Source organism: Symsagittifera roscoffensis, chromosome 2, assembly GCF_963678635.1.
Source record: "Symsagittifera roscoffensis chromosome 2, txSymRosc1.1, whole genome shotgun sequence".
NCBI classification, from domain to species: domain Eukaryota; kingdom Metazoa; phylum Xenacoelomorpha; order Acoela; family Convolutidae; genus Symsagittifera; species Symsagittifera roscoffensis.
In genome coordinates this window covers 80125418-80143307 of record NC_087063.1, presented here as the reverse complement: position 1 = coordinate 80143307, position 17890 = coordinate 80125418, and the positions used below count along the sequence as shown (strand labels likewise).

Here is a 17890-nt window from a genome sequence, read left to right as displayed (position 1 = left end):
TGACGGTGTCACCGCAGTGCCAGAAATCATGATTCACTTTATGCTATCTCAATTCATTCCAAAAACGCGACTGAATGAAAGAGTAGAAGTGATTACTTCAAATATAATAGCACTAGCACTTGACTCAGACCTACGGCGCTTCAAATAGATTATAAAACGTAAATATAACTTCCTAAAAATTATACAAAAACAACAAAAATTGATGCAACCGTAAATGTGAACTGAGTCCATCTATCAGGGTCTTCTATTTCATTAACTGAACTATTTCTGAAGTCAATTTTTTGGATATTTTTCACAAAACGGCCATACCTCCAAAAAACTGTTTTCATCAAATATATGAAAAATTAATTGAAAAAAAGACAATGTTTTAAAATATTTTTGCAATATTTTTAAAATAAAATTCTGTTATTTTAAGAAAAGCCACATCTCGGAAACTTAAAAAGTTTGCGCAGTCAAATTTGGAGAAACTGCAACCCTTGAGTCTACCCTGACAGCACCCTACTATAAGGTTGACAATTTCAAAATCGTTTAATTTTTATAAATTTAAGCTTTTTGAATTTTTTTTAATACAAAAAAATGCGATATCTCGAAAACCAGAAAGATTTGAGCAGTCATACTTGGACGTCAGATTTGCATCTTATGAGTAATGACAGCGCCCCACTATGAGGTTTAGAATTTCAAGTTTGGTTAGTTTTTTCTATCTAAGTTTTTTGGAAAAAATTTGAGCAGTCATACTTGGACGCCAGATTTGCAACCTCTGAGTGTACTTTGACAGCGCCCCACTATAGTGTTGAAAAATTCAAGTTTGGCTGCTTTTTTTCCAATCTAAGTTTTCAAACGCCATATCGAAAATCAAAACAATTTGAGCAGTCAATATTTAAAGGGCAGAATTGCAACCCTATAGCACCTCTCCATATGGTTGAGAGTTAATTTCAAGTTTTATTAGTTCTTTATTTGAGTTGTTGAAAATAAAAAATAAAAACAAAACACACCTCGAAAGCCAACAAGATTTGAGAAAGTGATTACTTCAAAAAAATAGCAAAAAAAACCGCTAAATCGCGCTATATGACGGTGTAAACGCAGTGTCTGAAAATCATGATTCACTTCTACACTAATTACTTCCACTTCGATACGATCTACTTCCAAATCATGATTCATTTCTAGACTTTCTCTAATATCCCATTTTCCATAATCATTTTTAAACAGTTGAAAAATTTGAAAGAATGAGTTAAAGATTCAAGATCCAATTCAATAATATCTGTAATATCCCATTTATACATAATCATTTTAATGAATGAGTTAAAACCAACCGCACATTTATCATAAATCCTCAAAATGTCTAACCATGTAGGTGCGAACCGGTTAATGTTGATGACTACGTTGAAAACTTAAGCACGTCATAAAGAAAGGCTCTGAGAACGAGATGGTTCTTTTGGTAGACCAAGAATCCAAATCTTGTCTTGCTAACTAGTGTTTGCTATGCAAATAGCACATCTATAATCGGTTATAATTTTTCGTATTTAAGAAGAAGAAAAATTTATTCCTCTAAATCTGTAATCAAAATCAATTACGTTTCAATACAATTCAAGAAACAAATTTGAATAAAATATATTGAATTTACTGCAAATTTAGAGAGGACAGACAAAGGGCGTCAAAAATGCCCACTATGAGTATGCCCTTGAAAAGATAAACACGTTTACCATTAACGCGTTTATCTTTTGAAGGGCATACTCATAGTGGGCATTTTTGAAGCCCTTTGTCTGTCCTCTCTCAATTTGCAGTAAATTGGATAAATTTTATTCAAATTTGTTTCTTGTATTTCATTTCTAATCAGAATATCCTTTCCAAAAAAACCGCAGAACAGAATTGTTCATGATTTGAGACTCACATGAAACTTTAAGCAGCCACCATAAATAAAATTGACAAAAATAATGATTACTGAGCAAGTAGCAAGTAGCACAGAATGTTCCGACCACGCCGAAATAAGAGACTAAATTAAAAAACATTTAAAAACTTAGAAAATTTCTTAAAAAACAACGAAAAAAAAAACTAAATTTTCTTGTCCAAATTCCTCTTTTTTTCTAGGATTGACTCCATTGAAAGAGACAACGCTATAATGAGTGGTAACAATGGTTAAAATTGTAGTAAAGAAAATGACGAGGTCACAGACTGCTATAAAAATTTGTAGTTAAAACTTTTAGAATCCGAATAATGGCAGAAAATGGTTTCATTGATACCAAACTTGACATTTACTGGCATTCTTTAAGGTTATCGGAACAATCTGAACTACGAAGAAACCACTCAAATGATTTAAAGACAATATTCACAGAAAAATCAAACGGTAGAAGAGACGAAAAAATACAGCCACAGACAGTTGGAAAAGAGTCAAGGAATGCAAATAAACAAAAAAAAAACACTTTTTTTTGAAAACTTTTCAAATTTCAAGGCTTTTTGAATTTTCAGATCAATTTACGATTGGCATTTTTTTTATAATATTCAACCCAATTTGAGAAAACTGGATCAATAAATAAAATTTTTCTATGCTGGGAAATCTGATTAATAAATTCCATTTCTGATCAATTTTGAAGTCGATCATGTTTTTTCCTGACCTTTACACTTTCGCTGTTTGATCGTGGGGTTTGCCTTCATTTGAACAAAGGAAATGATTTGAACTTAGAAATAAATGAAAAGCCAACCGCGAAAAAGTACATTTGAGCCTGAATAGACTTTTCCTGAAACAAAAAACTGGAAAAAAATCATCACGACCTATTATAATAGAGTCTGAACTACGATCATCGACTTTTATTAAACGAACGCCATTAAGCCATAAACAAAATGCGGGAACTCTCTGCTGATATTTCTTTAAAAAATCTGTTATTTATGCAAGAACAAATCTTGCATACAAATTACTAAGCTGTGTTGATAGTAGACTTTGAAAAATTAAAATGGGCCAAACCAAAGCAAAACCCTTAGACTTTAAAAAATAGGTTATAAATTTTTTATTTTCATTTTTTTTTACTGAATTTGATCAATTTCATTTCCCCCAGATAGGTCTATTCCAGTAAAAACATAAAGCAAAAAGTTACATAGCTTATAGTCACAGCCGAAATGAGCAAGTTCTCAAAAAATTTAAAGTAATCCCAACAGTTTTAGCATCATAAAGACTAAAACAATATTATAGCATCAAAACTGAAACCTTTCTTGAGAAAAAAAGCATAATCAGTTTCTCAAAATCCCCTTCCACTTTAGCACGAATGGTTTTGCACTGCGGTAGCCTCGAACGCGCAATTATTCGATTATGATTAACTTCTGATCAAGGATTGTGAATGAAAGATAGCCCTTTGCAACGCTTTTGCTTAACACACAGTCTCAGTAGTTGCTTTTTGACTGCCAGTAGTAGAATGAGAAAAAAATTTTCAAAAATTTGGGCCAAAAAATCTCCCGTACATTATCCATTATAAAAAGAAATTTCTATCTAAACTTTAAAGCTCAATAAGGTGAAGAAGGACTATTAGAAAAAAAAACTTTATGAAGTTTTCTGCTTTATGAAAATTCAAAAAACGCAGCGCGGATTCGTAAAAGCAATTTTAAGTGTATTTCGTACGTTTTGTAATACAAAACAAAACCTATGTGTAATTTTGGCAGAAAAGATAAAATTTCAAAACGTTTTATTAGTTCAACAAAAACCTCACTAAGCCAATTCTTTAGTATACTCTGAAATCATTAACACTCTTTTACAAAATCAACAACAAAATCAAAAGTGAAGTTGAGCTTCAACATAGAGGCGAAGTTTTTAGCTGAGTTTCGCACCTTTTGCGATACAGAAAGCCACCGAATCATAAAAAACTGAAACACGCCAAAAAACACCCGAAATTTCATGTTTGTCTCAAACTGAAACTCATTTTGATGAAAACCGACGACAAAAAACAACCGCGACCATTAAAATAGCATGAAAAATTACCAAGCGGTAACCATGCAGACAAAATAGGGATAAATGGGCAAAAAACCAAACGTGGGATTTTTGAAAGCATAAAAAGTTGAGAAACTTTGAATTTTTTGTCAGCAATTTGATGTGCCATGAATTTGAGTCGAATAGCTACCAAATATCCAGGACATCACTAGAAATCAAGACGAAAAGTTGATCTGAACTAAGTGCAAACAAACTAAGATGAAAAAAATATATATATCAAAAAGAAAAATGCTGGCAAAAAACTGTAGTCTATTTAATTTTTTTTCGCTTTCAAAAAGTTTTGATAGATATTAAAACAACACATCTAAATTGCACTAACTTGCTTACAATTGGATTGCAACGAAGGAAAAAAATACTACACACAACATGAGGAAAACAAAGTGTACTAGAAACAAACAGCGAAAAAAAATTGTTATTTTGAACTAAGTAACTTGAAAATTATGCGCTGGGAAATCTGATTAATAAATTCCATTTCTGATCAATTTTGAAGTCGATCATGTTTTTTCCTGACCTTTACACTTTCGCTGTTTGATCGTGGGGTTTGCCTTCATTTGAACAAAGGAAATGATTTGAATTTAGAAATAAATGAAAAGCCAACCGCGAAAAAGTACATTTGAGCCTGAATAGACTTTTCCTGAAACAAAAAACTGGAAAAAAAATCATCACGACCTATTATAAAAGAGTCTGAACTACGATCATCGACTTTTATTAAACGATCGCCATTAAGCCATAAACAAAATGCGGGAACTCTCTGCTGATATTTCTTTAAAAAATCTGTTATTTATGCAAGACCAAATCTTGCATACAAATTACTAAGCTGTGTTGATAGTAGACTTTGAAAAATTAAAATGGGCCAAACCAAAGCAAAACCCTTAGACTTTAAAAAATAGGTTATAAATTTTTTATTTTCACTTTTTTTTTACTGAATTTGATCAATTTCATTTCCCCCAGATAGGTCTATTCCAGTAAAAACATAAAGCAAAAAGTTACATAGCTTATAGTCACAGCCGAAATGAGCAAGTTCTCAAAAAATTTAAAGTAATCCCAACAGTTTTAGCATCATAAAGACTAAAACAATATTATAGCATCAAAATTGAAACCTTTCTTGAGAAAAAAAGCATAATCAGTTTCTCAAAACCCCCTACCACTTTAGCACGAATGGTTTTGCACTGCGGTAGCCTCGAACGCGCAATTATTCGATTATGATTAACTTCTGATCAAGGATTGTGAATGAAAGATAGCCCTTTGCAACGCTTTTGCTTAACACACAGTCTCAGTAGTTGCTTTTTGACTGCCAGTAGTAGAATGAGAAAAAAATTTTCAAAAATTTGGGCCAAAAAATCTCCCGTACATTATCCATTATAAAAAGAAATTTCTATCTAAACTTTAAAGCTCAATAAGGTGAAGAAGGACTATTAGAAAAAAAAAACTTTATGAAGTTTTCTGCTTTATGAAAATTCAAAAAACGCAGCGCGGATTCGTAAAAGCAATTTTAAGTGTATTTCGTACGTTTTGTAATACAAAACAAAACCTATGTGTAATTTTGGCAGAAAAGATAAAATTTCAAAACGTTTTATTAGTTCAACAAAAACCTCACTAAGCCAATTCTTTAGTATACTCTGAAATCATTAACACTCTTTTACAAAATCAACAACAAAATCAAAAGTGAAGTTGAGCTTCAACATAGAGGCGAAGTTTTTAGCTGAGTTTCGCACCTTTTGCGATACAGAAAGCCACCGAATCATAAAAAAAACTGAAACACGCCAAAAAACACCCGAAATTTCATGTTTGTCTCAAACTGAAACTCATTTTGATGAAAACCGATGACAAAAAACAACCGCGACCATTAAAATAGCATGAAAAATTACCAAGCGGTAACCATGCAGACAAAATAGGGATAAATGGGCAAAAAACCAAACGTGGGATTTTTGAAAGCATAAAAAGTTGAGAAACTTTGAATTTTTTGTCAACAATTCGATGTGCCATGAATTTGAGTCGAATAGCAACCAAATATCCAAGACATCACTAGAAATCAAGACGAAAAGTTGATCTGAACTAAGTGCAAACAAACTAAGATGAAAAAATATATATATCAAAAAGAAAAATGCTGGCAAAAAACTGTAGTCTAATTAATTTTTTTTCGCTTTCAAAAAGTTTTGATAGATATTAAAACAACACATCTAAATTGCACTAACTTGCTTACAATTGGATTGCAACGAAGGAAAAAAATACTACACACAACATGAGGAAAACATAAAGTGTACTAGAAACAAACAGCGAAAAAAAATTGTTATTTTGAACTAAGTAACTTGAAAATTATGCGCGAAAAATGAAAAGTTAATTAGTGATCTGATAGCACTAAAGGCCTCATAAAAACGAGTCACTTCCTTAGAAAAATTATCGTTCTCCAAAATGATACAGGCTAGAAACCACCAAAAAAAAAACTGATTGAAAATTATACCAAGAAAACTGCAAATAAACTCAGGACTTCAGTATCCTTCGCCAAAAAAATTATAAGAACAGCAGGCCACTAAAGAGGTATCGAGAAAAATATCCGAACAAAGTTTTAGTGAAAATTCAATAAAATCGGAAAAAAATTGTCCAATTTTTTCTAACCTTTTTCAAAGAAGATCGATGAAGTGAGTTGAAAATTTTAAACATATCTTGTCAGAGTTGAATCAATATCAAAAATTCACGGGAAACAAAAAAAAAACATTGAATAAATAAGCCACCAGAGTTAAAGCCGACACTTAATAAGCTGAAAAACAGCCGAATCGTTTTTAGTAAAAAAAATCATTCAAAAAAATAGCAAGCTATAGACCTACGTAGGCAAAACACAAGATGCTTTTGTGTAAATTTATCATTTCGAACTTGCTTCGTAATGTACATCGTGACCAAAGTTATTAACGAAAAAAAGTCTAGTACCCAGTTGCAAAACACTTACTTATCGCAAGGTAAAAAACAAACCATGGAAACATTTGTGCCAGGAAAAAAATGAGATCTTTTGTCAAAACTCTGTAATCAGAAAAAAAAACATAAATTCAAAGAGTTCAAGACATTTTGGTCTAATCATTGACTTCTGGGGCTAAATTTTAAACGAAAAGCAAGAAACAAAAATTTCAAACGATATTTTTACAGATAATTCTCAAGACTTTTCAAAAGACTTCGGGCAAAAGTTATTGGAACTCATTTACCCGTAATTACAATTTCATATAGAAGAAAAATCCATGCTGTGGAATTTAATCGGACATAAAATAAGCAGACTCGATTTTAAGATCGTTGACTGAAATTTTCAACTGATAAATTTTCCATTTCCAAAAAAGTAGGTTTCTGACCGGACTGAAATACGACCTTTGCCTTCTCATGCGCGTGACCTCTATGGTAAACGCGCAAAAAAAAATCAAGCAGGAATATGACATGCGAATAAAGCGAACTAACGAATTCTGCGGACAAAAAATCTAATTGCAGAAGTTTTAACGACATCTTTTTATCCTAATAGTGCCAGTGAATTAGCTTAAAAACTTTGCCGATAGCAAAGGCAAACAGCTCGATATTCTAAATTAAAACAAGTAGAAAAAATAACAATCGGCAAAGTGTGTAGAGAAGGTAGAGATGTGGATGAAACTAGATAACCGAACCACTTCCGCCTCGGTGCTTCACCATAACTTCTAATTGGGCAGATGTAATACAGTGAGCGATTGCATGACAAACAACACTCAATTTATTACAAAATTTGTACAATTTTTAAGGAAAATTTCTGCTCCCCTATTGCAAGACATTTGATATCGCAAGTGCAGCCAAAGAAAATAGTTAACAGAAAATCGGAAAAAAAATCCATGCACTAAGGAAACTCAAAAACCCATGAGCAGAAAGTTGAAAAACATCCTTGAACAAGGAAATCGAAGTGTGTTTAAATGTTTTTGAATTTTAAGAAAAAATTCATCTCTTTGATTTGCAAGAAAAAATTTAAGGTTGACCCCTCCTTTTTTAAAAAAACTAACCCAATTAGGGAAAGTTCAAAAAACTAATATCCAATTCGGACCCTAAAAATCATTCAAGTTTTTTTGTGGATTATTAATTACTCGGTCAGTTATCATCGCGGAAACAAAAAAAAATCAGCTTCAAATACTCATTTTGTTTTGCTAATTAGACTATCGTATCAACGTAATTTCTTCGCTAGTACAGCGACTTGTCATTGCCATGAACATTAGAGATTTAAAACTTGTGGAGAAGAAGGAACTCACATCACTGCCATAATAAAATTATTTATGATTTAAGAAAAAACTCAGAAATCCACTGAGGCGAAGAGGATCTTCGCGCCACTTTCAACAAAAAACAAAAATAGCAAGGCAGCTAGCCGAAAAAAGTAGGACAAAAACCACTGAATCAAAAACAAATTTAAAAAAAAATCGAATAAATTTTTTTACTTTTGTTTGGATTGCGGTTCAACTTGAGGAAGGAGGCAGAGAAACACAATTACCATTGTTAAATAAATACTGAAAAGAAAATCAACTTAGCATAAAGTGATTGGGTTGTCCGTTAAGTCGAAAAAAATTTGAGCGCTGAAAATATTGAAAATTGACCTTTCCAAAACGCATTATGAAGCAAGTACACGGATATAACATCAGCTGAAACCATGTAAGCCAAAAAAAACTTGAACAATAAAAACAAATAGAAAAGCAGAAAAAGGCAATAAACAAATTAAGAGTTGATTTGCTGCGATTGAAATAACTGAATGAAATGGCAATTTACAATGAAGTCATGCTCAAAAAATATCTGAGCCAAACATTTCATCAGAAATTTGAAGTGTAAAAACAAAAACGGTTCCAAATCTAACATAAAACTCGGAGTATGCTAAACTTGAGCGAAAACTCTAGTAGAAAAACTATTCAATTCGTCACCAAACAAGCGATTAAGCAACAACAAAATTGAAGCACTTCAAACTTTGAAATCCCAAAAAAACCAAAATGAAGAGTAAAAATATATTTTAAATCCTACAGAAAACCTTACTTTGCAAATCTAACTGCATAAAGTAACCTTGCGTGTGATTCGCATCTACAGTGCTTCAAACAGATTGTCGAACGTGACAATTGAATAGTTTATTTTTTGTAATCAATAGTATATTCTTGTTTGAGTTATTCACCTTAGCTTACCATTTTCATTGGTCCCGTACGTATAATATTTTCTGCCATCAAAAATTTGATAGAGAATTTGATACTGCATTAATGTAAATCAAATGGAACTTTATTTTTAAAAAATCAATGGAAGTTTTCGAAAAGCATTAAAATCGTTACAGCTCGGATACCAAAAAATTTTGAGCAGCCACGATTAGAGGCCATAGTTGCGATCTCCGGGAATGGCCTGATAACATAACACCATATGTTTAAAAACTAAGTGATTATTTTTTCAATCTAAGTTTTTTTAAAACAAAAAAACGAAATATCTCACAAACTAAAAACATTCACGCAGTCGTGATTGAAGGCCACATCTGAAACCTCTAGAAAAACTTCAATCAGCCCACCCTAGTGTCGAAAATTTCAACGTTTGTGAAATTATAATGAATCTAATTTTGTGAAGCGTTGTTTGATAAATCTGATTCGCAAACCAGATTCGCAACCCATGGAACAATCTGTCAGTACGCCAACATGGGGCTGCTTTTCTGGCTATTTTAAAAACGAAAAACGAGAAACACTGCATAAACGAAAAACTTAGCATAAACTTTGCATGAAGTTACATGAGTTAAAGCATACGCGCTCAAGCAGATGTGTGCTAAAAACGGTAGACGTTGCATGTCTGGGTGAATTACCTTGGAAATTTTCGTTCAGTTGTTCACATGGAAAAGGAAGTACTTCAGCAAACGTAAACAATATTTGAAAACGTTGACTTCAGAAAACATTTTCAATGTAACAATATAAATTGGCGTTTTAACATAGGGACTTCATAAAAATGTGCCAAGTGAAACGCCAGCTGAAAAAGATATAGATTTTTTTTGAAAAATCAATCTGCATTCGTCATAAATTACAGTTAACTTCTCAGCAGAAAGGAAGAATTGAAAAAGCAAAATCAACCGACAGACTTTCGGACGAAACAATGAAGCCACAAATTGAGATAAAACAAAAAAAAATTCAAATTAAAAACTTATCGTCCACTTGACTGAGAATTAAAACCTCTCAATTAGGAAAAAAACCAACCGGAAAATATCCAAAAAAGAAGAAACGGGAACCATAAAGTCGCAAAATTTTTAGGTTATATTCATTTTTGACATCTTTACAAGAACAAAACGTAAAATCAAAATGTTGAGCTGTATTGTTAATAAATTTGAATAACTAAAACGGGTTATACTGAGGCAAAAATCGAAAACTTAGAAGTTCTGGTGGTCAGACAAAAGGTTGAAAATGAGCCGCAAAAACCAACAAACCTTAACAAGTTATAGCAAGAAGCCAAAAAATGAATAGGTTTACAAAAGAAAAAATGCGAACCATGCGCAAAAAATGACTGCCCTGAAACTTCCGAATTGACATTTGACTTAATTTAACAGATATAAAAAAAACACGAAAATACAGCAGTCCAAAAAAAATGGACACCAAAAAACTCGAACAAACTTATTGCATCTCAGATAAATTATTCTCGGCATTTCAAGTCCCATCTATAAACCTCTATATCACGAATGCTCAAGTGTTTGACCATGACCGACCTCTGTTCAAAGACTCTCACGACATAGGATAGCCTTTTGTCAAGGATTCTAACAATATTTCCCGCTCAAGGATTCTAAAGATATTCTTGCACATGTCTTTTTATGACTGGCTAGCAAAATGAGAAGCATACATTTTTTGAGCAGAGACTGTTCAATAAACCAAAAAAAAACAAGTTTCAGCTAAAACTCTTCAATCGCAATTACGTGTAACTCCAGGAAAATTAGAAAAAGGCGTTCATTAATTTCAGAAGCTTTTTGAAAAGTCGTAGCTACCGCAGCACGGACTTTTAAAGTAATTTTCAACATTGTAAACAGAGGCTACACGCAGCATTGCGCCATTTGCGATACAAAAACACTTGATATGGGTTATACTAGAGAAGAAAAAGTTTCATATTTCCTATTCTCCGAAAAATTGGAAGTATTTAAATTCCAACCGCGATCAATGTTTTCCTCATTAGAAACTGAAATCACGAAAACACGTTTGACGTTTGACACACTTCAAACAGAAGCGATCGAAACATTTGTGAAAGAAGGACAACAAGGATTTTTTCTTTTGCTACAATTCTGTAATCACAGTTCAAATGATGATTTCACTTAGTTCAAAACGTAGAAGCTCACTCTTTTAATTTAAATAAAAGATTTTGAGCTCAGAAATTTAGTCCCTTTGTGCATAATTCACTGGGCATCGAAACTGATACAACTGATAAAAATGTCATCTGAAAGCTTGAATTTAAGTACATCAACCATATATAGAATTTTTGTACGTAAAAAAAAGCAACTCATATCACTATAGCAGCGTGAGCTCAGAGCAGAACCATATTTTAAGGTTTAGTATTAGGAGGCTGAGTCGTTTCATCAATCAGTTTTTGAAGACCCGGTCTATATTGATCCCAGGCAGCAAAAACATACTTCTGCTCGGTTAGTTTATTTTCTCCATTCAGTTCTTTAATTGCGGGCAAAAAAGAGTATTCGATCTTGCGTTTACCTTCCACTGGGAGTGACCATGAGCATTTAAATAAATCCAATTCATTATGCCAAGAAACTTGGCGGAGCAGATAAAACACGGTTTCGCCCTGCTCCCTCCGTAACATAGATAACGATTTCGAGAAAACTGACCAAAACATAATCTCATTGAAACCAGGACACGAAATAGAATCAATGGAAGGCAACTTGTGCACTTCTTGTCCGATTTCGATTATTGAGTCTTCATCCAAGTCCACGTGAACAACCCGTTTTTCAGTCTCCTCAATGAAGCACAAAATATACCAGCAACTACTGCTCATACGAACTTTTGGCATCTCTGTGCAGTTGAAACCCAAGTCTTCTTCGTGCGAAAAGCAAACTCGATTTTTTTGAGGATTCCAAAAGCACCAGTCTATTATAGTCTCCAGCTCATCATTCGAGTATGGCCATAGAAAATGTTTGCAATCTGGGTATCTAACAGGGCTTACCAGAGAAGAATCACTACAGAAAAGTTTTGCTGTTTCGTCACTGAAGAGTACAACCAAATTGTCTTCTATCGGAAAAATGTTAGTCAAAGTACCATTTTGGCTCGTCTTAAATGTGCGGTGAGTTTTAAAGTGGACAGAATTTTTTTGCCCTTTTACGCGTTTAGATTGCTCGCTTGCCATGAAACTAGAAACTTCAATTTCACCAGAATCAGTACTGCAAACACGATAAACAAAACCGTTCATTGCCACAACAATATCATCTGTTTCATTTTTTTGAACAGTTCTCATCACATTTTTCACGCTTTTTCTTAGCTCCTCAAATTTCAGACTTAACATCTCTTGTAGAGGAAAAGAAATAGCTTGCTCTTCAACCAGCATAGTGTTATTATAATCAAGCTCGTACATTTTGATCTTGTTGTAAGCAGATGGGTAATTTTGGATAAGTTTCGGATTCGATTGACTCAGCGCATTCCGTATGCACGCCTGCATGTTACATATTTCTTCACACGATTTGAAAACAGTTTTTTCATGCTCAACTTTCACCTTTGCATGCTTTTCCACATCCATCACAAGACCTTCTTCCAATTTTTTACACTCACTTCGAATAAAATCGCACACCAATTTTGCATCTGCGTCATTCTTGCAGACAGTTTCCGATAAAGCTTTCTGTTTACTTCTCAGAGGCTTCTCCTTCATCTCTAAATCTGTTAGTAATTCGAACATCTTTTTTTTGATATCCGAAAGTTTTGTGTCCAAGCATTGAACTTCGTGGTTGACGTGATTTCCAAAACATTTGCAACAAAACGGAGTATCACAATCTTTGCAAAACTCTAAGCATATCATATTGTGTTTGGAACAAATCAGTGGTTCGTCTCCTTTTGAATCTAGTACCAAATGTTCTTTTCGAATGTGAGGAAATAAGCACCCTTCACAGAGAAATTCGAGGTTAGAAGCTTCGTCTTGTTTTTCTGTACAAGTCTGGCAACGATACAGTTTTATGTTCGGAAGAGTTTGTTCACACGTCATACAATTCGATTCAGCCATTTTAGCCTCTGAAAACAATTGGCAAGCTAAAAATAGTACCGTGTAGACGGGGACCGACCTTTTACCAAAAAAAAAGTTATTTTATGGACCTTTTACCAGACTCGATAGTGCCCACAAATGAGCAATTGGGTCTTCTTTTCCCCACCTGCAAAATTCCCCAGTACAAACTGATGTGAACAAAATTCGATTGCTATTCAAAGTGACACACAGACAGATTAATAAGACCATTAATTAACCTTATAAGACCAATTAACCAATCAATACACCATAAAATTGATGCTCGTGGGAGGTGGGGGGGGGGGGGGTTAGGAAAAACAGCCGAGCACATTTTTATTCACGAATTAGCTTGTTGGCTGAAAGAAGGATCGAACTAATACACTACGCTGGCTAGTGTAATTAGGCATAACATACCACAGATTTTTCTCCACATTGAAAAGTCTTTTTGGAGTCGAAATAACTTTAAGTCGTTTCAAATACCCGGATGTACCTGATTTGGCGAGGAAAAAAGTAAAAAAGAAGACAAAGTTTCTGTCTTTTACAGGTCGGAAAACGCTCAATGATTTTCCTTTCTTTGTTTTTTGTGAATACATTCGTCAAATACATGTGCAAAAGCGTAGCAGTGTTAGAATGAAAATAATGAGCCAGAAGCCAATTTACACAACAATTCGACCATTCTGACAGCAAATTTTAAGGTCGTAGAATGTGATCAGAGGTCGCAGTAGACTTGCTCATTTCAACGGTTAAGGTTATTTCAATGCTGTATACCGCTTTTTTTCACCAAAAAAATTCTTGATAATTTAATTTTGATAGCAACACCAGAAGAGCAATATGATAATATCATTTATTAATTTTAAATAAATTGATATTTTCTGAGTTTTGCTGAAAAACTTTCTGAATTTCTAAACGCATGATATTTTTTTTCGTAGATCAAACTTTTCCGGATTTAAATTTTGTAGAAACATAGTTAAACAATCACACATTTGATCTCATTTTCTCAGTAACTTTCAGGTACTAAACTGAATAAACAATTTGGGTATTTGAGGTGGGAAACATTACCATATACAAAGACGGGGCCCCCATTGAAGTTCGTGAAAAGAAATACTGAAAGGCTAAATTTATCTCTGCAAATATTAAGGTCACAAATCAATGCAACGAAGGATACTTCAATGAAACTCAAAGGCGTTGTAGCTTTAAGTCGATCAAATCAATTGCTCAAATAGATTTGCAATAAATTAAGACATCAAACTACGAAATGTATAAAATATCTGATGCGTTAACCTACGAATTTAAATATTAAAGATTTCGAGGGCTAGCCATAGTCTAGATCTCAAAGAATAATTATAGAAGAAACTTTGAATCTGAACTAACTCGGAAATCAATTGATGTAGCGAAGATGCGACGGAGAACAATGACTCATCTTATGATAAACTTCATATGAAATCAGTATAAGCAAAAAAGTCTTTTCATTTTTTCCTTAGCAGTCGATTAAAACAGTAACTGCAATATAGATCTCATACAAACAAAGTGGCTTCACAGATGGCATAACTCCCAAAGATGGCCTAACATGAAATTTTTCCCAAATGGCAATAATAGATAGAAAACTTGAAACAGAGTCTGGAACTGTATACAAATAAATATTGGCTGGCATTTTTGCTAGAAAAATTGATCACAAGAAACTTTTCAACACAGAAAATATAATTTAAAGTTGAATTCTGAAAGCCATTTGTCAGATTATTTTTCAGTCAACAACTGAATTGACAATTACAGCCTTTTTAAGATCTTAGTAACAAAGTTTCTTTCAAAAAACTTATACTTGCATTTAATGCATAAAATTTACGCCATTTGGAAGCATCTTCATTTTTTATGCAATTTTGAAATTAAGCCATTTGATACGTAATCTGCAAAATGACACATATTGAAAATAATCCATTTGTTTTGAAAGTAGCTTCGAGTGATAGCAAAATAAATAGATTGCAATTTAAAGTATTAAGTTTCTAAATACTAGTTTTGAGTTCAGTCATCGTTGTCGAAAGTCTTGAAAGGCAAAGGGTGAAGAACTCCGTCTGCGTAGCAATGGTCCGACGGATTGTACGTGAAACTTTTTCCGGTGTGAAAAATCACGCCATCATTTCTCACTATGAAAATCTCTACCGTTAGATATTTGCCGTCCACAAAGTTATTATTGGATGTGAAGTCTGATATCGGAGGGATGATGCACTCGATATGATTCGCCGAAACCAAGACACTTCTAGAAGGCACAGAGTTGAACCAAATTGACATCTGGTGATGAAAGCTTTCGCCTTTCAGAATCAGTCTATAACTGTCATCGTCGTCATTAGCAAGGCCACATCTGGCAATCTCCCAATCATGAATCTGAGGCGCAGGAGAAATCGGATACGGCGTTGGTCCTAAGGCTTCGTGGAACCGAACTTCGTTCGAATCTGCACTTATGATTGTCCAAATTGCATTGTCTGTAAGCAGGTCAATATACTGATCGCCCGTTTTGGTAGCTTCGCTTCTTATTATCTGATCATGACTTAAACTGAGGTAGAAATTAGTAGCAAAACTAAATGCACACTTGTGTAGCTGTGATACAACTTCTACGCAATCCAAAAACGCGCTTTGTTTATCAACTTTGCGGATCACCAATCTGGGAAGCGCCATTCCGTTTTCAGCACACACTAGCTTGACGTGAGATCCGTACTGGATATTGCCCGGTAGACTGCAGAATTCATCGCCCTCGTCTTCTTCATCATCTACCAGATGAATATAGAAAATTCCCCACATTTTGGAACTCGCTTTCACGTTCATTTGTTGCTGGTCAGCCACCAAGTATCGTGTGTTCACATTCTGCGATCTTAATCTGTTGAAAAGTGCTATTTTAGATCCAGATTCAATGCATAGATCATTAGACTTTTGAGTTTGTTTCTTTTTTGATGGCTTCGAAATGACTTTTATATCGGTACTGAAGTATGATCCAAGATCGTGTATTTGGTTATAGACCAATTTTAACTGCACTTTGAAATCTTTCACATGGTCTGAATCTGAGACATACAGGTTCTTAAGAGTCTGCCCATCAGCCAGAGAAGTAGATTGAACTGGTATCGTATTTTGAGGTAACTGCTTTATGAATACTGCTCCTAAAATTTTATTGCCATCTGATTGCTCTTCTGTGTTTTCAGAGTCAGTTCTTTCTTTGTTTCGAATCCTCGAGTACTCCTTTAGGTCATACACTATAGCAGGGGGCGGACAAAGAAACCGCTTTTCACTTCCGTAAGATTTCTGAGCAACTCGTGGAGCATTCACAGAAACACTGTTATAAGTCTTGTGCTGTAAGAAATTGAGCATTATCTCAGAAGTCATTACTTTATCGCAGGTATAGGAAAGCTCTTTTTCGGCTGAAAAGTTTTTCTGGTAAGGATCTGCTTGTGCATGATTTTGTCCATGCGCCTCTTGTTTAATGTTGCTCTGATTTGAATACGGAACTTGAATGTGGTTTCGAAGTGAGTTAGGTGCCGCAATTGTATTTGAATTTAAGTGCGGATGTAAAATGTTGTGAAACTGAAGACTGTTTGCGAAGTCTGTGTTAACATTTTCAGATCCCATATTTGAAATCATTTTGGGATTTGACAAGCTTGCCATCCGATGGCAATCATATAAGTCAAACGCCACTTTTGAAGCTATCGTGTCGAGTTCTAGTACTATCATGCAACTGAAATCAAGCAATCCTACACTCCCAGATTACACTCACAACATAGCACATATACCTAATACTTATAACTTCACTCAGAGCAAATGGTGCACTTCGCAACAACAACCAAAAAATGGCCAGAGGGAGCTTTGAAAAGCAAGAAAACACAAAATAGGATAGCCGATTAATGTGCACGACTGGTCGGAAAATTTTGTGCTAGATAGGTGAAAAAAAACAGTTTAGGGGATTTCAGAAGCGTGGCTTAAGAACCGGTTACTGTGCACGACTGGTCGGAAAATTTTGTGCTACATAGGTGAAAAAAAAACGTTTTGGGGATTTCAGAAGCGTGGATTAAGAAAGAAGATGATGTCAACTTATGGAATCTTGAACCTCATACACATGTTATGTTTAGATATGACAGAAATATGACGGTGATGGAAAAAAGTGGTGACATTTTATTATATACCAGTTAAATTGTCCCCAAAATTGATAGACGATTTAAACTTGTTTAATATCGAAAAATATGCGTCTGTGGATTGAATGCAAATCAAATTTTAACCGTGCCAGTAAGGAAAGAATGTTAATAAACTTATGTTATAACTAAGGCAGAGCGAATTTTATTGAGTTTCTTGAACATCTTACTTGGAACATTGATAATGAACTTTCTGTCTCTAACTAAATACTTTTAATGGTTGATTATAAAATAAAATAATTGAACAAATAAGAGAGAAAGTTGGAATCCATCATCATTTCATATGGATTGGAGGTTTTTTTGTCCAAGTGATGAAACACGAGCCAGTGCTTCGGCAAAAACCAATATTGATTATCTAATTGATTTTAACCGCACGGAAATGAATTTTGCTCTGATACGACCTACAAAACATCATTTTGCTTCACTTATTTGACAAACAGAAAATGTGAAAAGAACATGCATTCAATAAAAATAATTACCGAAAAGTGAAGTTTTGCCAAACTCTATCCGTTCTTCCATGGTTTCAATTATATCAACATGCAGACGCACAAAACATAATTTCAAAGCT

At 33.9% G+C, this 17890-nt stretch overlaps 1 protein-coding gene across 1 annotated transcript; it reads right to left on the bottom strand.

The window, feature by feature from the left end:
* Positions 1 to 15164: 15164 nt before the first annotated feature.
* On the bottom strand, positions 15165 to 16884 carry LOC134840605 (recombining binding protein suppressor of hairless-like). The gene has a single exon (XM_063856532.1). It carries the CDS (start codon positions 16865 to 16867, stop codon positions 15173 to 15175), a length of 1695 nt encoding a protein of 564 aa, XP_063712602.1. The 5' UTR covers positions 16868 to 16884; the 3' UTR covers positions 15165 to 15172.
* Positions 16885 to 17890: the final 1006 nt, after the last annotated feature.